General features: G+C 56.5%; 1 protein-coding gene across 3 annotated transcripts; it reads left to right on the top strand.

The window, feature by feature from the left end:
* The first annotated feature begins 145 nt into the window (after positions 1 to 145).
* Positions 146 to 17744, top strand: MEF2B (myocyte enhancer factor 2B). 3 transcript variants are annotated; one of them, XM_045551850.1, is made up of 9 exons: positions 146 to 189; positions 13508 to 13591; positions 14138 to 14341; positions 15498 to 15632; positions 16142 to 16289; positions 16459 to 16592; positions 16685 to 16778; positions 16891 to 17002; positions 17296 to 17744. In XM_045551850.1, the coding sequence occupies exons 2-9, from the start codon at positions 13538 to 13540 to the stop codon at positions 17519 to 17521; spliced, it is 1107 nt and encodes a 368-aa protein (XP_045407806.1). In that variant the 5' UTR covers positions 146 to 189; positions 13508 to 13537; the 3' UTR covers positions 17522 to 17744. The 3 variants fall into 3 exon arrangements, with proteins under 3 accessions (XP_045407806.1, XP_045407799.1, XP_045407815.1); XM_045551843.1 differs by lacking the exon at positions 146 to 189 and adding an exon at positions 1481 to 1537; XM_045551859.1 differs by lacking the exon at positions 146 to 189 and adding an exon at positions 8640 to 8701.
* The last annotated feature ends 4627 nt before the right edge of the window (positions 17745 to 22371 follow it).

A 22371-nucleotide genomic window follows, 5' to 3' on the forward strand; every position in this document is an offset into this window, starting at 1 on the left:
TTTTAGTAGAGATGGGGTCTCGCTCAGGCTGGTCTTGAACTCCTGACCTCGAGCAATCCACCCGCCTCGGCCTCCCAAAGTGCTAGGATTACAGCCGTGAGCCACCTCGCCCGGCCGAGCCCCGGTTTTTATGTCCAAAAAGAAGCCTGTGCCCAGACGAGAGGCCCAAGCTGCCCATGTCACAGACAGGTAAACTGAGGTGCAGAGAGAGGCAAGAGCCTCCCAGATCCCTTGTTCCCTGCCTCGGGGTCCCCCATACACTAGCATCTCCCCACACGTGTCCCCCTGAGTCCAGGGGTGTAGTCACCTCTTGTCTCCCGAGGAGATGCACACCAGGCAGCCACTGCAACCCGCCTGCTCTCCTCCCTGCATTGTCCCCTCATTGATCACCTCCTCCCCACTCTGATCTCCTGCCTGTGCTCCCAGCCTGATCTGCTCCCAACCACTGTGGGGCTTTATCTCCCTCATTTTGCCTCTGGCCCCCACTAAGAATGCTCTGTGCTCTTCCTCTGCACCTCTGCAAGTGCTGTTCCCTCTTGAAAAGCCCTTCTCCCAGTGACAAACTCCTACTCCTACTTGAAGGCCCAGTACAAATGCCCCCCTCTTCTTGGAAGCCCTCCTTGACTCCTGTGGCACAGCCCTTGTCTCCAGTTCTGGCCTGTCCCAGCCTCCCATCCCTCCCTCTGGCCCTGGCCTGACCTCGCAGGGCTGGGGGAGTATGCAGGCTCCTCCAGAGTTGCCCAATCCCGAGCCATCTTCATCTCATAATTCTTTTCACATTGATAAACTCATCAAGCCCCCTCTGATCCTCCTCTGGGTCTGCCCTTGGGCAGGGTGGTGCTGGGATCCTGGGGGGCGAGGGGATTTGGAGTCTGGGCTGGGGTCCAGTCCTGGAAGACTCCCCCACAGCTGACCTTTGAAGTGAAGGAAACAGTGGCCAGAAGGGAGAGGAAAGGACAGGGGCATGGCTGTGGAGGGGGGACAGGGCAGTGTCGTTGGACCAGCAGCAGAGCGTCTGTCACCTCCCTGTGGAGGCACAGCAAGGCCACACAGGCAATCCCAGAGTCCCTTTCTGTAGTCCCTCCGTTTGGGTGTGAGCTAGGGTCAGCATTGCCTGTGAGCAGTGGGAGAGTTAGGAACAACGGAGTCCAGGTTAGGGCCCGAGTAACAGAAGGGTCAGGGCTCAGCAGTAAGGTCAAGGGCTCCTAGCGAGGGCGGGGGAAGCCTGGCCGGTCTTATCCAGCCTTCCCCTCACCACTGCCCCCGTGCCCCGTCCTTCTCCCCTTATTATACGTGCGCCCCACCAGTCTCTTCTGTCTAAGTCCCGGCCCCTCAACTCCCGGGGCGGGGCCACGCCCAAGTGCCCGCCCATCACAGTCCACACGGCAACGCCCTCTATGCAAATAAGCCTGCCTCGCCCAATCAGCTCCCGGGGGAGGGTCGCCCGCTCGGAAGGCCACCTTGGCCCGGGACGCAGAGAGCTGTGTGCCGCCTCCGCAGGTCCCTGCGCTCCGCATCCGAGGGCCCGGCCCAGCAGGTGCGTGTCACGTCGGGTCGAGACTCGAGCGGTGTCCTCCTCTGAACGGCTTCTGTGGGCTGCATTGGGTTGGGATGTGGGGGTGTGCTGCTGCCGTTCCGGGGTTGGGTGTGCCTATGAAGGGGCTGTGTCTCCCAGGAGTATATCTCCGAGGGGTGCAAGAATGCAAGTTGTGTTTCCGAGAGTTGTGTGTCTCAGGGGTTGTGTGTCTGCAAGAGTGTAAGTCTGAAGAGTGCGTCCAAGGGATTGTGTTTCTGAGTCTGTGTGCGCAAGTGTTGTGTCCAAGGGGTGCGTGCCTGATGGTTGTGTGTCCAAGGAGTTGAGAGTATGATGGTGTTGTGTGTCTGAAGAGGTGTATATAGAGGGGGTGTGTGTCTGAGAGTTGCGTGTCCAAGGGGTTTGTGTCTGAGGTTTTGATGTGAGTTGGAAAGGTTTTTCTTTTTCGTTTTCTTTTTTTTTAGAGGCATGGTCTTACTCTGTTACCCAGGCTGGAGTGCAGTGGCATGGTCATAGCTCACAGCAGCCTCAGCCTCCTGGGCTCAAGCGTTCCTCCTGCCTCAGCCTCCCGAGTAGCTGGGAGAGCCATGCACCTCCACGCCCAGCTAATTTTTTTTTCATTTTTGTAGAGATGAGGTCTAATTACCTCACTATGTTGCCCAAACTGGTCTTGAACTCCTTGCCTCAAGCGATCCTCCTGCCTCGGCCTCCCAAAGTGCTGGGATTATGGGCATGAGTCACTGCACCTTGTTGAGGAGTTCTGAGTTGGAGAGTTGTGTCTCCAAAGTTGTGGTGCCAGGAGCCCTGTTATGTGTCTGTGAGCTTTGAGTCTGAGAGCTGCGGTGTCCCCTCTCCTGGTGTGCACTCCTTTGGCAACTGTGCACAAGCCATGCCTTCCTTCTGTGGATGTGCCCTAGTGTGTCATGGCAGGACAGTGGGCACAGAGCCCCAGGATATGAGGGGGCCACAGCTGCCACGGCCAACTCCCTTCCCTGTGCCTCAGCATCCCCATCTGGGACTTGGGTATAGGAACAAGAGTCACAGCCTTCTGTAGCTGTCAGCACACAACAAGCTAGTGGCAGCGTTACTTTCACAGACATGGCCCTCCCTCCCTGCCTCTCTCACGGTCCAGGGCTGCAGATGTGAGCAACACGGGTGCCTGGTCACCCCCAGCCCCAAGCTGCAGACCCAAGAAGTCAGAAATAGCTGAGGGCTTGTGCCTGGCCTGGCCAAGAATTGTCACTGGGGAGGGTCAGGACCTCTGGGCGCTTGGCATCTGGAACAGGAACTCTCAGTCTCTTGGAGTGAAGGCAACTAGGTTCAAAAAAGTATTTGGGGGCCGGGCGCGGTGGCTCATGCCTGTAATCCTAGCCCTCTGGGAGGCTGAGGCAGGTGGATTGCTCGAGGTCAGGAGTTCGAGACCAGCCTGAGCGAGACCCCGTCTCTACTAAAAATAGAAATAAAAATTATCTGGACAGGCCGGGCATGGTGGCTCACACCTGTAATCCTAGCACTCTGGGAGGCCGAGGCTGGTGGATCACTCAAGCTCAGGAGTTTGAGACCAGCCTGAGCAAGAGTGAGACCCCGTCTCTACTAAAAATAGAAAGAAATGATTTGGACAGCTAAAAAAAATCTATATAGAAAAAATTAGCCGGGCATGGTGGTGCATGCCTGTAGTCCCAGCTACTCGGGAGGCTGAGGCAGTAGGATCGCTTAAGCCCAGGAGTTTGAGGTTGCTGTGAGCTAGGCTGACGCCACGGCACTCACTCTAGCCTGGGCAACAGTGCAAGACTGTCTCAAAAAAAGAAAAAATCATCTGGACAACTAAAAATATATATAGAAAAAATTAGCCAGGCATAGTGGCGCATGCCTGTAGTCCCAGCTACTCAGGAGGCTGAGGCAGGAGGATCATTTGAGCCCAGGAGTCTGAGGTTGCTGTGAGCTAGGCTGATGCCACGGCACTCACTCTAGCCCGGGCAGCAAAGTGAGACTCTGTCTCAAAAAAAAAAAAAAAAAAGTATTTGGACTCCCAAGAACCAGCGTTTTAGGTTTGATTTCCAGAGGTCAAAGGGGTTTCCTGAAGAAGAAGGCCCTCTCCCTCCCATTCCCTACCTGTTGCCCACTGCCTGTCTGAATTGAGGACGGAGTCTTGGCCTCCAGCAAACAGAATTTCAGGACATTTAGGGGTGTGGGGTCTCACTGGCGAGAGCTGGAAGCAGATTTGTGGGAGGGAAGATGGAGGCCATGTGGGCACACCCAGGCCCCACAGAGAAAGTGGCCCAAGGCCACTGCTCAGTCCCCTGAGAGAACAGAAGCCAGCGGTGAGGGGACCGGCTTCCTCTCCCTCCCCTCTGTGTGACCTCTGGCAGGTTGCCTCCCCTCTCTGAGCTCCGTGGCCACTTCTGTGACCTGAGCAAGTGGAGCCCTGTCTTGGCTTCCCATTTCCAACTAATGATTTGGTTAAATCACAACTCAACCAGGTGGATGTCTGGAAAATGCAAATGAGGAGGAGAAAGAGAAATAAAATCATTCATCACTCCAACTTGGAGGCAATGAGTGTAGACATGTTGGGGGTCTGGCCTTCTGGTTTGAGGCACATATGCACCTGGGGACAGATGTCATTTTTTCTGAGAGGCTTAGAATGTGTCTGGGATCCCTTAGGGGTCAGGGAACTCACCCGAGCCCCCACTGGTGAATTCTCATGGGGTGCACAAGGAAGTTGAGTCCCATTTCTCAGCCTCCCTGGCTCGGCATCTCAGGGACTTGTGTGGCTGTCCTGACACCCCCGGGCCCAGGAATGAGTATCTTGGGCTCTGATGGTGCCAGTGATTTGGGGTGTGGTAATCTTGGGGTGCAGTGGGCTGGCCCAGACTTGAGTAGGGATGTGGGGGTCTCGCCATGTGGCCCCAAGATGAAGCCTGCCTCTTTCTGTGTAAAACAGAGGTGACCATCTCCACTCCCCGGGGCTGCCTGTGGGTCAGGCAGGTCTTGTGTGTAAATGAAGTGGGGTGTGCGCCTGGGTAGACAATAGGCACTCAATAACAGGAGGTGCCAGCAGCACTGTGAGCAAGTGGAGATGCCGGTGAATCCCATCCAGGCTGTTTCTATCCCACCATCCACCAGCGGCTGTTCTCCTCCAGATCCAAATTCACCCAAGGTCAAGGTGGGGCCCAGGCAAGGGAGCGATTGCGGTAGGTTGAAATAAAGTGTCTCACCTGCTGCTGTGGGCACGGGCCTCCCGTGTCCACTGTCCCAACCTGCAGCCTGGCCTGCTCCAGGCGCCATCTCTGCTGGGCATTTTCCTGACCCCCTATCTCAGCAGGCCTTTTCCCCATGGCAGCCACAGAGCCTTCTGAAAATCCTGAATCAGACAATAGCCCTCGCCTGCTCACATACCTTCCATAGCTCCCCATTGCTCTATAGTCCACACCCCTCATTCTGCCCCCTGAGTCCCCTTGCAGCCTCCCTGCCCTCCTGTCTCCACCTGCCCCAGCCACACTGGCCTCCCTTTTTCCCAGAACCTGCCCAGCAAATTCCAACCTCAGGGCCTTTGCACCTGTCATTCTGTACCTCACATCCCTACATGACTGGTGTCCTCTCATCCTTGAGACCACCCCTCTTCAGAAAGGCCCTCCTGGCCCCTCTGTCACAAGAAGCTCACTCCCCTGCCTTGCTTCATCGCCTCTCCCTGTTTGATTTCTTGCATGCAGACCTCTGTCCCAGACACAGTTACGTGTCTGTTGCTGCCTCCCCTACCAGACTGCGCAGTGGGGGAGGCCAGGCTCTGCCCACTCCCTGCTCCTGTGTCCCTGGCACCTGGTGGGCTCCCAGACATTTCTGGGGGAAGACATTGTGAGCTAGCAATAGCCTAAAGCCCCACCTCGGGGTCCCTGCTGACTGCATCTCGGGGCTGCTGGGCTGTGTGCAGAGTCCCTTCCACCCGGCACTGACATATGTGTTAATTTCCCAAGCGGAGACGCTTGGGCCTCTGGGGAAGAATTTCTGGGGCCCCACAGGGAGATCTTTCTCTGGAACAAAGAGAATGAAACCTTGGGCCGTCCCTGCAGCTCCAGGGACATTGCTGGGGGCCTTAGGTGGCTCTGGTCTCCAACCTGCATGGGACAGCAGGGTCAGCTTCACAGTGTGGGGTTTCCCCTAGCTCCAGGGGTCGGGGTCCCTCCCAAGGGAAGGTGGGATGGGGCGGTGGGCCTCAGCCTGCAGTGGCGGTGACAGAGGAACTGGCCATCAGGGCAGGTGAGGACACCCGTGCCAGGCCAGGTTTGCCATGGGTGGTCCTGTGTATATGGTTTCCTTCCAAGCTGGGCAGTAGGACCTTCAGAGCGTCAATTCCTTGACCCGAAAGGACCAGGGTCACCAGCACTGCCCCTTTGGCTGTTTTTCTGTGAAGGTTGTTTAGAGCAGGCGTCTCAAACTGATGGCCCATGGGCCACATGGAGCCTTGAATTTGTTGTGTGAGCCATGAGATATCTAAAAGAAAACTGAACAAGTTGCTGATATTTCTTCCGCTTGTTAAGCAGTTGTTTGCGCATTCATTCAAGGAAGGGGGATTGGAGGCCAACTGTGTGCCAGGTGCTGGGGAGAATCCATCCCTGCGGTCACAGAGCAGGACATCCTAGTGGGGCAAGATGCTCATCAAAGAGAGCAACATAGCGAGACCCCATCTCTACAAAAATAAGTAACTAAATAAATAAATAGAAAAATTAGCCGGGCATGGTGGCGCATGCCTCTAGTCCCAGCTACTTGGGAGGCTGAGGCAGGAGGATCGCTTGAGCCCAGGAGTTGGAGGCTGCAGTGAGCTATGACGACACCACTGCACTCTAGCCCGGGGACAGAGCAAGACCCTGTCTCAAAAAAAAAAAAAAAAAAAAAAAAAGCAACAAAGAAATGCAAAAAATCTCCAGTAGGGCTAAGTGCAGAAAGGGTTGAATTCTGTCTGGGAATCCCTCCAGAAAGAGGAGTTTCTGCAGATCCTTGTAGGACGGGTGTCTGGTGTCGCAGCTCAGCAGACCTGGGCCAGCCAAGAAGGGTGTTCTAGGGGAGCGCACGGCCCAGGACAGAGAAAGGGATGGAAAGTGGCAGGTCTGTTTTGGGCTAGTCTAGTGCATCAGTCAGGTGCCCAAAAAGGGGCAGAAGGGGGGTGCTGAGTATTTGCCTGTAGAGGAGACCTTTCTGAGTTGGGGACAGGTGGGTGGGTGCCTGGAGAGTTTGCTGGAGCCTGTTGTACAAATGGGGAAACTGAGCCCAGAAAGCATCATGCAGTGACGGAGTCAGGATTCAAAGCCTGGACTAGCTGGCCCCACAGCCCCAGCCCTGGCCTCTCAGTGCGTGCCCACCGTGGACTCCCAGGGCAGCATGTGAGTCCCCGCCCCAGGCCCTGCCTCTATACCGGCCACCTTCCCTCCCAGGAGCAGGCCAGGGGGGATGTCTGGGGGCAATGACTGAGGCCTCAGTTTCCTCCTAGGCCTTAGTGTCCCCATGGGTGCCAGAGGGACCTGTGGACAAAGGGTTCCCCGTGGGGCCTTCTCCAGCTGGAACATTCTGGGATTCCCAGATTCAAACACTCCTCACACCCTCAGACACCCCCCCAACTCCTAGCTGGCATCTGTCCCCTGAGGGGTGCTAACCACCCTGCCTCAGGAAGGAAGGTGGGGGGCATTCCACTGCAGGGACGGAGGCCCTCCCTGTGTCTGGGGACCCTGTGTATAATGGGGAACCAGCACGAATTTGGGGGGTCTGCATGTGTCTGGGAGGTCTCCATGTTGTTGGGGAGTCTGCATGTAACCAGGGGTTTGCATGCATTTGGGGTATCTGCACATGTCTATGTGTCTGGGGGTCTGCATATTGTTGGGGGAGTCTGCATTACATTTGGGGGATCTATGTGCTGTTGGAGGATCCGCACATGTTGGGAGGTCTGTGTGTGCCACGGAAGCTGGGTGTATTGGGGGTCTAGTGTGCAGGCAGATCTGTATGTTTGGGGGTGTTTGCCTTTGGAGAGTTGTGGGGGTTTTTTGTGGACTGTGGACTGCGTGTGCTTTGGGGACTTTTGTATGAGGCATCCTTGTGTGTTTGGGGGATCCACTGTGTTTAAGGCATCTGTGGATTTTGAGGGGATTTGTATGAGCTTGGGGGTCTCTGTGGGGGGGAATGTCCCTACCTCCCATTATGTCCATACAAGGACAGAATGAACCCCAAACCAACATGACCCTGCCCCTCAGCACCCCTGAACTGGGCCCCCCATCCCAGGGTGGAGGAAGAGGTGACCCCAAGGCCTTCTGGGAGGGGTCAGGGCCCCGTGACCATGGCAGCTCCCTGAATCTACAAAGCACTGACTGCAAAGCACCCGACTCCCAGCTCAGCGAGGTGGCCCCGGCCTCTCCCCATTTTCTGAGGCTGAGAGAAGTTTGGCTGCAGGGGAATCATTGCTCGAGCCCACCCTCTCCCCAAGATGTAGGGCTCCAGGGCATGCTGGGGGCTGAGCCAGGTCCCCAGGGGAGGAGGCGGCTCCAGGCTCCAGCTGGGGAGGGAGGGTCGTGGGCAGCTGGGGTCTGAGCCATGCGAGCCCCCAAGAGAGAGGAGGGAGGGTCCCGGCTTTCCAAGGGGCTCTTCCTGTCGCCCGTAATGAGGTACTTGGGGAGCAGGTGATGAAACCGCAGCCTGGGTTGCGTGAGGCGGGCCGCCGCCTGATTCGCGGAGCCGCGCCCCCTCCCCGCTCAGCCGCCTCCCGCGGGCCCTCCCCTCCCCCCGCCACCCACCTGCCTCTCGCTTCTCCTTTCCCGGCCTGGCTCCCCGGCCGGGCTGTGGCCTCCTTGCGGGCTCGGGGTCTGGCAAAATGACTCTGCAACTCGTGCCCCCTTTGTTAAAGCCCCGCTAGAAGCCGAGAAAGGGAACGTGAGTCCTTCCTGATCTTTCCTCTCAGGCCCCCTGCTGCAAAGCCTTTGAGGTTAGGGTCCTGTGACCCATTTGATGAGGGAGGAAGTGGGGGACGAGGGTGTCGCCGTGGTCTGGCAAGATGGCACACTGACTCAGCCTCACTTCCAAGGCCAGGTCCCTCTTCCTTTTGGCTTCTGGGAAGCAAGACCATCGACAGACCCTCTTCCCTACCTCCCCCCCAGCTGGTGGGAGACGGATTCTCACCCTAATTTACAGGTGAGGAAACTGAGTCTTCCCATAGGTAAAGGGTTGGTGGGAGGGTGGGATTCCCCTCTTCTATTACCTGGAGGCCAAGAGACCTCACCAGGCTGGGAAGGTGATCATCTATGGCTTAAAGGACCTTGGAGTGGTGTTTGTTGATTGACTTAGTGACCACAGATACTGCCGTAGAAAGTTTATGATGCATCCGCACTCCTGAGATCTTCCTTTGTCCTCCCAGTCACTCTCGCCCCCACAGTGCTCAGGCCCACTCCTCCCCTACCCCAGGCATGTGCCACCAGCTCATCCTGCCCCTTTGGTCACCAGCTGATCAGCCCATGTGCCACTGATCCAGTTGCCACCTCCATCCTGGTTCAAACTCCAGGTCTCCCACCTGGACACTTGCCCCAGCCTTCTCCTGTCATCTCACTTCTACCTGGACAGACCCCAATCACCACAGCAGCCATGATAGTGGGCAGCTTTTTTTTTTTTTTTTTAAGACAGCGTCTCACTCTGTCACCTAGGCTGGAGTGCAGTGGCGCAATCATAGCTCACTGTAATCTCCATTCCTGGGTTCAAGTGATCCTTCTGCTTTACCCTCCTGAGTAGCTGGGACTACAGGCATGCACCACCATGCCTGGCTAACTTTTTTATTTTTTGTAGAGGTGGGAGTCTTGCTGTGTTGCCCAGGCTGGTCTCAAACTCCTGGCCTCAGCCTCCCAAAATCCTGGGATTACAGGCGTGAGCCACCACATCCAGTCCAAGAGCTCCCATTAAAAAGGCAACAGGCCCAGATGGGTGACAGAGCAAGACCCTGTCCTTAAAAAAAAATCCCGAGTCACTTCTCTAATCTTCTGTAGTCATTGTTGGTCTACTTAAGCTTTCTACTACTTTTGAGGTCAGCATAGCTGAGTGGTTGGCACAGGTTGATATTAATAAATGCTAAGGATGAGGGTACAAAGAAAGGATTGGGGAGGTGCTGGACTCTAAGCTTCAAATGCCTGCCCCCCACCCCCTCTGCTCAAGCCCCATCCAGTCTCTGCATCTGGGCCCAACTACATGTGTCCTCCCCTGGGAAGTCCTCCTGGGTTTCTCCTGTCCTTTCTTCCCTGTTCCATCCCCTGGCCAGTGGGTCTACCTCTCTCTGCCTCTGTGCTGGGCAGATGCCACATCTCTCTGATATCTGGCTAGACAAGGCAGGGAGGCTCTATGTGTGCAGAAGAGGTTTCTCCAAACCTCAGCCTCCCACCTTGTGCCCGGCACATTCAGCATGTGCCACCACCTCCCCCAGCAGTTCCGATCACACCAACATCTGGAGAATGGGCCGCCAGGGTCTGTCTGCGGCTTTAGGGTGGGGATTTGCATGTGAGGACAAATATACACGCATGCCCCAGGCCCTCCGCCTCCGCATGCCTTGGCTGGCCCTTCACACCTGGGCCCAGACAGGTCTCCGCTGAGTGGCTGGATTTGCATGCCCATGTATTTCTGGGCAGGGTATCAGCTGGGGAGTCTGAGAGGAAGTTGTTGAGGGAAGCTGGGGGTAGGGGGTCAGTCATGTCTCTCTTGACCTGCTCCACTCACCAAATCTTCATGACCACTCCTAGGCCTGGTTCAGGGGGGCTTCTAGTCTGGGGGAGACAAAACTGGGGATATATACCCCCAACCCCATGTGGTCAGAACTGGAGAAGGAGAACGGGGACTGTGGGAGTCCAGGGGAATGGCATAGAGGGCTTCCTGGAGGAATGGATTTTTCAAGTTGGGTTTTGATGTGTGAATAGAAGTTGGCCAGGCAAAGAAGGAGAATAAGTGCCTTCTAGGGAGAGATATTTATCAAAGGGAGAGAGAGGTAGGCAGGAGCTGATTCGGGCAGTGGCCTTGAATGCCAAGCTGGGTGTTGTGACTTTCTCATAAGGGCAGTGGGGAGCCATGGAGAGTGTGTAAGCAGGGCTCAGGAGTGTCAAATCCCTGCATGAGCTCATCAGCACCTCTCAGGCCTGGCATCAGAGTTGACGGAGGACCTCCTGGTGTTCTGGAGGCCCCAAAAGGCCCTGGAGAGCAGTGACTTAAAATGCAAGGCACAGGCCTAGCACAGAGGGCCCTACCCTCAGTCTCTGCCCAGACAGATGCAGCCCTGGCCTCCTGTCCAGCCTCCTGCCACCTCCACCCTGGTCCCCAACAGTTCTGCACCCTGTGGAAGCCACAGCTGAGTCTTAAAATGATAAATGAAGCCCCATGGCTTCTTGTGTCAAAACCCTGTCACAGCCTTTCATCACCCTTAGACCAAAACCCACAGCTGTCCCCAAGCTCAGAAGGCCCAGAGTGGCCCAGACCCTGTGGCCTCTTGCCCTCCGCCCTCACTCCATCCTGTTGCTGTTCTCATCCCTCCTCAGGGCCCTCACACCTGCTCTTCCTCCTGCCTGGAACTCACGTCCTGTCTCAGCTCTCTGGTGTCAGTTCAGAGAGACCCCCTGAGTTCCTGGCTCTCGGGCAATCCCCCTGTCATGTGACCCCTGCCCTAGCCATAGTGTCTGTCTCTAAAATGGGGACAGACTGAGAAGGGGCCAGAGTCGGGTCTTCTAGGCTCAAGAGACTCAGGTCCAAGCCTTGGCCCGGGCCCTGCTCTCGTGGGACCCCGGGCATGGGGGCCATTTCTGGAGGGACCTCCGGGCCAGTGTGCCCCTCCAGCCCCTAGGGACCCATCAGGCTGGGGGCCATCCCAGCCGTGGGAACATACCCGATTCCGGCCAGGGATTAAAATTAGCCCGGGAGGTTAAATTTAGCATGTTGAGGCGGAGCTGCTGGGCTAGGGCTGCCGGCCTGAGATCTGGGTAGCTGTGATGGCTCAGAGACCCAGACCAGAGAGGGCAGAGGGTATGCCTGGGGTCACACAGCAGGCCATATATGCCATCCAAGGTGTCTCACACTTCTGCACCCTGGGCCCCTGGGATGATGGAGGGTCCCACCCAGACTGCTTGGGCTGGGGATCTGGGACACAGCAGCTGTGACCGCTCCTGGAGAAGGACCTGAATTTCTTGGGAGCTCATTGCCAGGGCTTGTGGCAGGTGCTTGGCATGTCATGCTCACCCTGGGGGTCTGTTACGGATCTGGTCCACAGAACAGCAAACCGAGGTGTAGGGAGAGGCCGCCCATGGTGAGGGCCACCCCAAGTGAGGGTCAGAGGCCAGGCTGCAACACGAGCACAGGCCCATGTGACCATGGGGAGGCCACTCGCCTGAAGCCTCCATCACCTGTGACATGGCGGAGGCTGGGAGATGGAGTGTGGTTGCACAGTTGACAGACGGGGGATGTTCCCTTTGGGTCGCAGGGAACTGGGGGTGGCTGTCTGCACGGTGGGGTGGCTGCTGCAGCTCTGTTAAAATTTTTTTAACATTCTTGCAAGATGTCTGACTAGCAAAAAAATTTTTTTTAACAGAAATAATTTGTAATCATTGAAGGGGGAAAGTCAGAAAATTCAGATAATCAAAAAGGAAAAAGAAAAGGACTGAAAACGTCACACAGTGTGTGACTCCACTGATATGAAATGTCCAGAACAGGCAAGTCCACAGAGACAGGAGCAGATTGGTGACTGCCAGGGGCCGGGGGAGGGGCAGTGGGGAATGACTGCTGATGAGGATGGGGTCTCCTTTTGGGAGGATGAGAATGTTCTGGAACTAGATAGTGGTAGTGGTTGCATAGCATTGTGAATGCACTAAATGCCACTGAATTGTACACTTTAACGTGGTGAATTTTGAGGCCAGGCATGGTGGCTCATGCCTGTAATCCCAGTGCTTTTGGAGGCCGAGGCAAGAGGATCGCTTGAGACCAGCCTGGGTAACATAGGGAGACCCCAACCCTACAAAAAATTAAAGAATCTAGGTGTGTTGGTGGCACTTGCAGTCCAGCTACTCAGGAGGCTGAGGCAGGAGGATCACTTGAGCCTAGGAATTTGAGGCTGCTGTGAGCTACGATTGGGCCACTGCACTCCAGCCTGGGCAACAGAATGAGAACCTGTCTCTAAAAAAACAAAATAAAAAAAAGCGAATTTTATGTTATGTGAATTTCACCTCCATTTACAAAAACATGAAAACTCACTCATGATCCCCTGCCTGGCAATGACTACTGCCAGGAGTGTTTCCTTCTAGTCTTTTTTTCCAATCTCAACATGACGTTTTAATCTGTGTCTCCTTGTAAACACGGCCCCCTGTCTTGCTTGCGAGGCCTGTCATGGTATTGAATGAGATGCACCTGCACCTGCCCGTGGCCCAGCCCCCGCCGAGCGTCAGCTCAGCATACGTGGGCCCTATGCCATTCACGGTCACGGTCAGGTCACGTTCACGTCACGTTCGCAGCCAGCGCTCAGGTTACCGATTCAGTGACTGATGTTCGCTGAGTGCCGCCGGGTGCCAGTGTTGCATGTGCCTCCGATCCGGCCGGTGGAGGATGTTTAGGCTGTTGCCAATATTCATAACAGCAGCATGTGTGTGGCGCCTGCTGTGTGCTGGGCACATCTGGGTGCCTCACGTGGCTTAGCCATTTTATCTCCCAACAACACTGGGTAGTGCACACCGCTATTATCCCTGCTGCACAGATGGGGAAACTGAGGCCCAGGGACGTCAGGTTCACCTGAGGTCCCACGGTCACCAGCTCGTGTTGTTTTAGACTCTGGGGTGGGGTGTCTGTGTCATGCTTTTCCACCCTCGGTCAGCCTTCTTCTCGTGTGCAATTGCTCCTGGCAGAGGCAGGGAGAAGACAGGAGGGAGGCTGGGGTACCTCCCCCTCCCCACTCTCCACCCACCCAGGAGTCCTCTCCCCCTTCTCCCCCAGACCAAGGTCACTCTGCCCAACCTGCGAAAGATGGGGAGGAAAAAAATCCAGATCTCACGCATTCTGGACCAAAGGAACCGGCAGGTGAGTACACTGGGTGGAATAGCGGCTAGACAAACGGCATTTCCGGCAGGGTCACGGCTGAGGCAATGGCCTGGCCATTTTGGGAAACTGCAGGGGCATGAGGACGTGTGAGGAGCCTTGATGCGGTGTCAGGTGTCTGAGATGGAGGGTTTGCTCATTTTTATGATCATTTATTCATTTATTCTTCCTCATGACTGGAAGCTCAGTCACAGGGGGGATGAAACTTAACACAGACACACCTCAACACAGAGGGCTGGCCCAGAGGGAGCCACAGAACTGCGGAAACCCAAAGAGAGTGTGTGGGTTCTGCTTGGGAGGCCAAGGAAAACTTCCCAAAGGGGAGGGGACATTTGGGTTGGGTTTTGAAGCACCAATAGGAGTTTTCCAGGTTGTGCAGTGAGGAGAGTGCAGCCAGAAAGAAAAGCACACGTGAAGGCATGGGATCATGAGGCATGTTTGAGGAACAATTAGGCCTCGCCACCTCCCCCACACCACCCCAAATCCTTTTATTTTCCTCTCTCCTGCCCCTGTGGGTCCTGGGTCCAGGTGACATTCACCAAGCGCAAGTTTGGGCTGATGAAGAAGGCCTATGAGCTGAGTGTGCTCTGTGACTGTGAGATCGCCCTCATCATCTTCAACAGTGCCAACCGCCTGTTCCAGTATGCCAGCACGGACATGGACCGCGTGCTCCTAAAGTACACAGAATACAGCGAGCCCCATGAGAGCCGCACCAACACCGACATCCTCGAGGTACCCCTGGGCCCTCCTCCCCAGCCCCATGGAGCCCGGCACACTCTGCTCTCTCAGGGACTCTTGGTTTGCACAAAAGACGAGCATTGTAGTCTGACTTTGGTGCTGGTAAAAACAAGTCTGGGGTCATGGAGGGTCCCCTCTGGGGGCAGCAGAAATACAGCACATTGACCACTGTGCATCGAGGGCTGACTGTATGCCCCTTGCGCGTCATCTCATTTCACTCTGTTCACCTGTTCTCGGAGGAGTTCTCAGTACCTCTGAAGGTCACAAAGTACATATGTGGAGGGGGCAGAATTTGAACCTATGTGTGTCTGTCCCCAGGGAGTGTGCTCTTAAATTTCTGCCATGATAAATGGAGAGAGAGAGACAGAGACAGAGACAGAGGGAGACAGAGACTGAGAGAGACACACACACTGAGACAGAGAGGGTCAGACAGAGACAACCATGGAGAGAAACAGAGACAGACAATAAAAGGCCCCATGAAGCGAGCGGACCTTGCTGAGGCCCTGGCATGTTTCTGTGGGCGCGGCTGCATCCTTGGGAGAGACTGGAGTGGCCCTTGCAGTAGCGGGCTCAGTCCCCACACCTGCCATTGGAGAGGGCAGGATCACCGTCCCTGCAGACGAGGGAGTCTTCGCCCAGGATGGGAAGGACCCAGTGGGCTAGGACTGGGTCTGGGAGCTCCCGATGTTTGGAAGTTGGGGGAGAAGTTGGCAAAGGAAATGCGGGGGCCCAGGCATGTGTGGTTCTGTTGTCCCAGGGGAAGGCAGCTCAGGAAATCCACTGACATTTATTAAGCGGCCACTGCATACCAGGCTCTGAGGCTGCACATGGGGGCAGAATGGAGGTCCCTGAGTCGTGTCCAGGGCCAGCATTAGGACAGTGACAACAGGCCTGGGTAGACCTCAGCTCCTCCTGTGTGACCTGGGTGGGTCCTTGGCCTCTCTGGTCCCAGGGCAGGACATGCCCTTCCTTGCACACAGGTGGAAATTGCCAGATGATAACTCACTAAGGTTTTGGCTGATGAGGTTTGGCCGGAGCAGGCTGTGCTTGCATTCTACCCCAGTCACAGAGCTGGATTGGGAAGGCCTCTGCCTGTCCCGTACCTGGGGTAGTGGGGAAGGGTCCACTCTGTTGTCTCTTGTCGTGACAGACACTGAAGCGGAGGGGTGTGGGCCTTGATGGGCCAGAGCTGGAGCCAGACGAGGGGCCTGAGGGGCCGGGAGAGAAGCTGCGGAGGCTGGCAGGCGAAGGGGGTGACCCAGCCTTACCCCGGCCCCGGCTCTATGTAAGTGACCCCCTACCCCACTGTGAATGGGGCCCTCCCCCACCTCCTAGGCCCAAGTGGTTGAGGCTGGTACTGAGAGAGGGACCTAGAGGCAGGGAACCTGGAATTTGGAGGCAGGTCTCTGCCTGGGTGGGCAGGCAAGGCTTCCTTGAAGAATGGGCATTGTAGCTGGGGCTTTGAAGGATAAATAAGAGTTCAACAGGCAAACAGTTCCTTCCTTCTTTCTTTCGTCAAACACCCCAGGCAGCCCCCTCAGTGCCAACTCTATGCTGAGCAAATGGCCTCAGCTCTGGACCTAGCTGTCTTGGACAGACAGAGCCAGACACAGGCTCCCCTAGCTTGTGGGGTTAGGCCAGACGGAGGAGGAGATAGGGAACCCCAAGGGAAGAGCAGCAAAGGCTTCCTGAAGGAAAGGTAGAGGCTGGCCCTCGAACTCATCAGGATTTTCTCCCTTGGACTTGGCACCCCATTGGCACCATCCTCCCACCCACCCACCTCTCGGTCCACAGCCAGCAACCCCTGCTATGCCCAGCCCAGACATGGTGTACGGGGCACTGCCCCCCCCAGGCTGTGACCCCAGTGGGCTTGGGGAGGCCCTGCCTGCCCAGAGCCACCCATCTCCCTTCCGACCAGCAGCCCCGAAAGCTGGACCCCCAGGTGAGATGGGGTACAGGCCCTGGCGGGGGGCAGTGGTGGGAGTCCCAGGGGGTCATCTGAGTGGATCTGGGCTCTGGCAGTGCCTGCTGCACGCGTCACCTCTAAACCTCAGACTTCATTGGCTGACATGGCCGGGGTACCCTTTCTCTGGGGGTCCCCCCCTCCCCAGGCCTGGCACACCCTCTCTTCTCACCAAACCACCTCACCAGCAAGACACCGCCCCCCCTGTACCTGGCGGCAGATGGGCGGAGGCCAGACCTGCCTGGTGGCCTGGCTGGGGCCCGAGGGGGACTGAACTCCTCGGTGAGTGCGGGGACGGTGTGGTGGGCTGATGGGGGCAGGCAGGGCCACCTGGGTGCGGGCCTCAAATGACCCTTCACCCTCTCTCCCCACAGAGAAGCCTCTACGGTAGCCTGCAGAGCCCGTGCTCCTCTGCGGCCCCGGGAACCCCGCTGGGGAGCTTCCCCTTCCTCTCTGCAGGCCCCCCAGGTACACCCCCAGCCGCCCTGCCTGCCAGGTGCTCCATACTGTCCCCCTCACCAGAACTGGAAACTGGCGCGTGGGGTGGGTCAGGGCCTGAGCCCACCCTTCCCACCCCCAGAATACGGCTTGGGAGACCCTCCGCCGCCCCCTGGCTTGCTGCAGTCCCCCACGCTGGCCCCGTGGCAGTCCTCCAGGGGAGATGGTCCCCATGCCATCTCCGTCCCGCCCAGGTAAGCGCCCGGACTGTCCCACATGCTTAGGACCTCAGGTGCTCCCGAAGCTCCGGCCGCGGCTGACCCCTGGTGGCCATACCTGGTACTGCGCACAGCACCCCACCCCCTCCCCGCGACGGACCCTGGCGCGCGGGGGTGGCTATTTTGGAGGCCCCAAGAGGGACCGCCACCCCCTCCTTTCCCAAGGTCCTCCTGCCGAGCCTGTGCCCACGCTGTCCCCCCTCCCTGGCTTCCGTCCCTTCCTCGCTGAACTCACGACGCCCCCCTTCTGTCTTTCTCTCCCCCTGCAGCGGGGGCCGTAGTCTGGGCGAGGAGGGCCCCCCTACCCGCGGCGCCTCCCCGCCGACCCCGGCAGTCAGCGTCAAGTCCGAGCGCCTCTCACCAGCCCCCGGGGGCCCCGGCGACTTTCCCAAGACCTTCCCCTACCCCCTGCTCCTCGCCCGGTCTCTGGCAGAGCCCCTGAGGCCCGGGCCCGCCCTGCGCCGGCTGCCCTTGGCCGATGGCTGGCCCCGGTAGCGGACCCCGGGTAGCACCGGCACATCCTGTCGCCGAGCAGGGCGAAGGCAGGTGGGGACCCAGCCTCCCTCCGGACCTCTGCATAAAAGACCCAACGCTTACCGCCCCTCTGCGGTGGGGGCTTGGAGGGGGCGGCTGGATTCGGATCCACTCTGGGTGGGGGGTCTCCTTTCCTCCTCCCTGAGTGTGTATCCACCAATAAAACACGCGTGACGTCCATGGACGAGACTGTCGCTGCTCGGAGACCCCCCGTTTCCCCACCCCCTCCCCAGCAGCCTCATTCTTGCCCTGTCTTGGTTTGGGGTGCCCACTCCAGCCCGCGGTGTATCCGGGAGAAAGGCTGGAGGGAGGGGTGGGGAGGGGACAGGGGAGGAGCCCTGCAGGGGTCGCCGAGGAGCAGGTGATGCAACTGGGGTCTCTGGGGACAGCATAGACGGAGGGTGCTTCCGCTCCAGGGGTGAGAGGCTGGGCTATTTACCCTCCAGCGTCCCACAGTCACTAGCCAGGACTGCTCCTTGGGGTGTCGCATCGTGGGCTCAGGGGTAAGCCCCCAGGCTGCGTGGCATGGCAGGCTACCTGCACACACTCAGGGCACTGCTCGTAATCTTTTAAATGGTCATATCTCTCAATCCCTTGACCCAGCAATTTCATTCCACCCAAGGGACAAAGGAGAAACGACTCACTTTGGAGTCACAAGCTGCCCCAACTTGGGCCTATCCTGTGTCAGGGCACACTTTGGTGTCCAGGAGCCAGGGGAGCTCCCAGAAAATAGTCAAGGTGCAACAGTGTCCATCCACCCCACCAAGGTGGTCTCAGTGGGATGTGTTTTTTTTTTTGAGACAGAGTCTCGTTATGTTGCCCGGGCTGGTCTCAAACTCCTGGGCTCAAGCAATCCTGTTGCCTCAGCCTCCGGAATAGCTGGGACTACAGGCACGTGCATCCTGGCTTTCAGTGGGATTTTTATAACACTCAAGATCTGATTTCTGCCCTGCCCTGACCCTCACTCATCCTTAGGAGGAAGCTGAGCTCCTCAGCTCCCCTGCCCCCACTCTGTCATGTCCTGGCCTCTGTCCACCCCCTACCAAGTCCCCTAGAAACACTTGCAGTTCCAACATGCCACGATGTTGGTCCTTCCTCCCGGAGCACTTCCCTCAACTTGCCTCCTTTTAAAACTCCTTCCCACCCTCCAAGGCCCATCTCCATGTCCCCTCCTCCAGGAAGCCTTCTGTAGTGTCCCCAGCAGGTAAAAAGCTGGGGATCATATATTTGAACAGAAAGGTGGGAAACATGAGGGTTGGCATCAAAGTTTATAAGATCTGCCTCCGGGCCAGGAGCGGTGGCTCATGCCTGTAATACCAGCACTTTGAAGGCCAAGGCAGGAGGATTGCTTGAGACCAGCCTGGACAACATAATGAGACCCCCAACTCTACAAAAAATTAAAAAGTTAGCCGGACATGGTGGCACACACCTGTAGTCCTAGCTACTCAGGAGGCTGAGGCGGGAGGATCACTTGAGCCCAGGAGTTGCAGGCTGCAGTGAGCTGTGATCACACCACTGCACTTCAGCCTGGGTGACAGAGAGGCCTGTCTTCATAAAAAAAAAAAAAAAAAAATCCACCTTCTCCCATCACTCTGCCAGCCAAGATCCAAAGCTGATTGGCCAGCCCAGCTCAGCCAGGGAGGGCAGGGCAGCTTGTCTGACAATGTCAAGGCCTTTATCCCTTGTGTCACCACAGTGCCCCACAGAGGAGCTTCTTCAGTAAAATCCAACACCTTGCATTCCACCATTAGCATACACAGACCTAGACAGTGGACAAAAAGGGCCAAGACTATGGGTCCAACTCCTTTGAGGGATAGGGGACAGGGCAAAATATGTAAGTGATAGAACCTGTTTTGGAAGGTGAAGCAGAGTATAGGATGCCACCCACATACCCATGCCAGCCCCAAGCTGGGGTTTGTCCTGCGGGATCTTCCCAGTCTTTGACACTCTTATTCCCAGTGAGGCTGGCACCTTGGGACCTCAGTTTCCAAGGGAGGGACAGCACATGATCAAGGTGTGCACAAGCCCCCTCCCTGACCTCCTGTAGCAGGGGGCTGGGGGCTGGGGAACCAGCATTTGCAGATGCAGTTACTCTGTGGGTGTGTTTGGAGGATGGCTTGAAGGTGGGGTGAAGGGAAGAGGGTGCCATGGGTGACAGGAAGCCCTGACTTGGTGGGGGCCACGGCAGAGCCACGTCTTGCGCTGGGGAAACCTGCAGGGACGGAGGCTGGGATTGGGGTGATCAGTGCCTCCATAGAGTGTCCGAATTCGGCTCTTAAATACCCTCCACCTGGTGCCTCCTCCACGCAGGAGAGGTGAGTCACTGTCCCTACTCCAGTGATCAATGGACTCCGGAAGTGCCCTGGGGAAACTGAGGCACAGCGGGAGAGAACTCCTTCCCAGCCTCTACTTCTCACCTCCATGGTAAACAAGAAACTGGGCAAGTCCCTGAGGTCAATGCCCACAGGCTAAGCACCCAGTATGGGGTTCATTAAAATGTGAGCTGCTTTCTAAGGCTGGAGGTCCCCATACGGTTGATGAGCCTGACTCGGGTTCCCGTCCCCAGGAGACTGCACTTTTGCTATGTGCCACAAGGTGGCGATCAATGGTGAGCTTTGGATTCAGTGCTTCCCAGCCCAAAGTAAAAAAAGGTAATAAAATAGTAATTGTAATAAATAAATTAAGGGTGATTTAATTTATTAACACTTTGGGAGGCCGAGGTGGGAGGATCTGTTGAGACCAGGTGTTTGAGACCAGCCTGGGCAATGTAGTGAGACCCCATCTCTACAAAAAATGAATTAGCCGGGCTTGGTGGTGCCCCCAGGCAGGAGGAGAGCCTGAGCCCAGGGGTTCTGGTCTGGGTGATGGAGTGGGACCCTGTCTCAAAAAAGTAATTAATTAAATCTTTCAGGGGCCCACCCTATGTTTTCAGGCTCTGTGCCTGAGAAGCCAGCAAGGGCTGTGTCACATGTCATGTGTGTGTTTGTGCTATAATCATATATGTAGAACTTGAGGTGTCCTGGACCACAAGAGGGCAGTGGACAGCGAACCAGGTTCCAGCAGGGCCTTTGTGGTCAGCCCCAAGCTCTGTCCCCTCGTGAAGGAGAAGGAAGGAGGGTCATGTGGAATTGTCCTACAGCCCTGAGCCATTCGAAAGACATCCACAGACAAGGACACCACAGTAATGTCAGCCAGGGCCAATGTCACTGTTAGAAGGGCCCCAGGGGCTCAGTCACTGGTTGGAAGCACCTGCGGGAAAAGTGGCCCAGGTACAAATGCAGCGGTTGGGAGGCAAAGCACTGGGGCATCCATGGGAGATGTTGAGAGAGGTGTTTTCAAGACCCCCATAAATAGAGACCAAGAAATGTTGAATGAGAGCATGGACCTTAATATGGGTTAGAGAATGTAGGATGTTTGGTGTAGACAGACACAGGGACATCCAAGGACAATCAGGGAGCATGCAATACCCAGTGTAGCATAGACAACATGGACTTGCCCAATGGACAGTAAGAATCAAGGCAGAGCCAGTGTAGAACAGATAACAGGCGCATCCAGTGCAGAGAAGAGATGCTGAACTGGCAATGAAGAACAGAGTATGTGGAACTTCCAATGTAAAAGTGACAACATGGCACATGCAGTGTGGAAGAGGGAATGAGGGATGTGCAACGTAGAGCAGAGATGTTGAATAAGGGTGAGCACTAGAGTACACGAAGATTCCAATGTAGGACAGCAGCATTGAGCAAACAATGTAAGACAGCAGCACTGAGCAAACAATGAGGGCAGAGTACGCAGAAAGTCCATTGTAGAAGACTTTGGCTTTTGCTGTCAACGAGGTGGGAGCCATGGAGGGTTGTGAGCAGAGGGGGTGTGTGGTCTGGCTCAGGTGCTCAGGTGCTCACAGGGGAACAAACTGCTCAGGGGAAAACAGCTTTGGGGGATGGGGGGTGGGGGTGGAAGCCAGAGACCAGGGAACAGGTGACTACCAACAAGCAATGACAAGAGGCTAGACGAGGTGGAGGCTGGAAAGGGGCGGAAGCTGGGTTGGACTGTGGTTACACTTGGAAAATGGAGCCATCAGCCCCGTTCATATGTGGGGTGAGAGAAAAGCCAGGACCAACTCCAGAGTTTGTGGCCGAGCCCCTGGAAGTTGGAGCTGCCTTTTCTGCAATGGGGAGGTGGCGGAAGGGCAGGTCCAAGGGAAGACGCACCTCTGCGGCCAGATTCCTGTTAGCTGCCAGCGCCCCCACAAGAGGGCGCTGAGTGACACTTTAACTCATTAGCTTGGGGGCCCAGGGAAGAGATCAGGGTGTGAGGCAGAGATTTGGGCCTCTCAGAACCTCAGTATCTTCATCAGTGAAACGGAGACAATTGTTCTGCCACCCAGTCATGTTGGAGGGAGGACATGAATCAGTCCCCCGCCCCAAGCCAAATGCCCCCTTTCTTCCTTCCTTTCTTGGTTCCCCTCGCCTGGCACCTTTGACTTCTCTAATGCTCTCCCTAATCCAGCTTCTCTGGATCCGATCTGCATATTCTGACCCTGAGGGGCATCTTGTCGCCCCTGTGTAGGTCCCGGGAAATCTCAGTGACCCCCACTGCCACTGTCACCCACATTCTTTCAAGGGGACATTCTGAATCCAGAAGACCAAAGTCACAAATGATGAATACCCTGCAAACAGACATCCACACGTGCTCATAAAGGCAAAAACACCCACGGAGACAAGGCAATGAACTACACCCTCATAAAGGCCCTCAGACACCCAGTCATACACAATCTATGTCCATGCTCAGGGAGACACTCTCATCCAGAGAAA

Source organism: Lemur catta, chromosome 1, assembly GCF_020740605.2.
Source record: "Lemur catta isolate mLemCat1 chromosome 1, mLemCat1.pri, whole genome shotgun sequence".
In the NCBI taxonomy this organism is placed as follows: Eukaryota; Metazoa; Chordata; class Mammalia; order Primates; family Lemuridae; genus Lemur; species Lemur catta.

Bases quoted from the DNA above. Each gene is read 5' to 3' on its own strand.
- MEF2B (XM_045551850.1), top strand. From the start codon at position 13,538: ATGGGGAGGAAAAAAATCCAGATCTCACGCATTCTGGACCAAAGGAAC. The intron at 14,342-15,497 runs GTACCCCTGGGC...TTGTCGTGACAG, and splicing joins CCAACACCGACATCCTCGAG to ACACTGAAGCGGAGGGGTGT. The intron at 17,003-17,295 runs GTAAGCGCCCGG...CTCCCCCTGCAG, and splicing joins GCCATCTCCGTCCCGCCCAG to CGGGGGCCGTAGTCTGGGCG.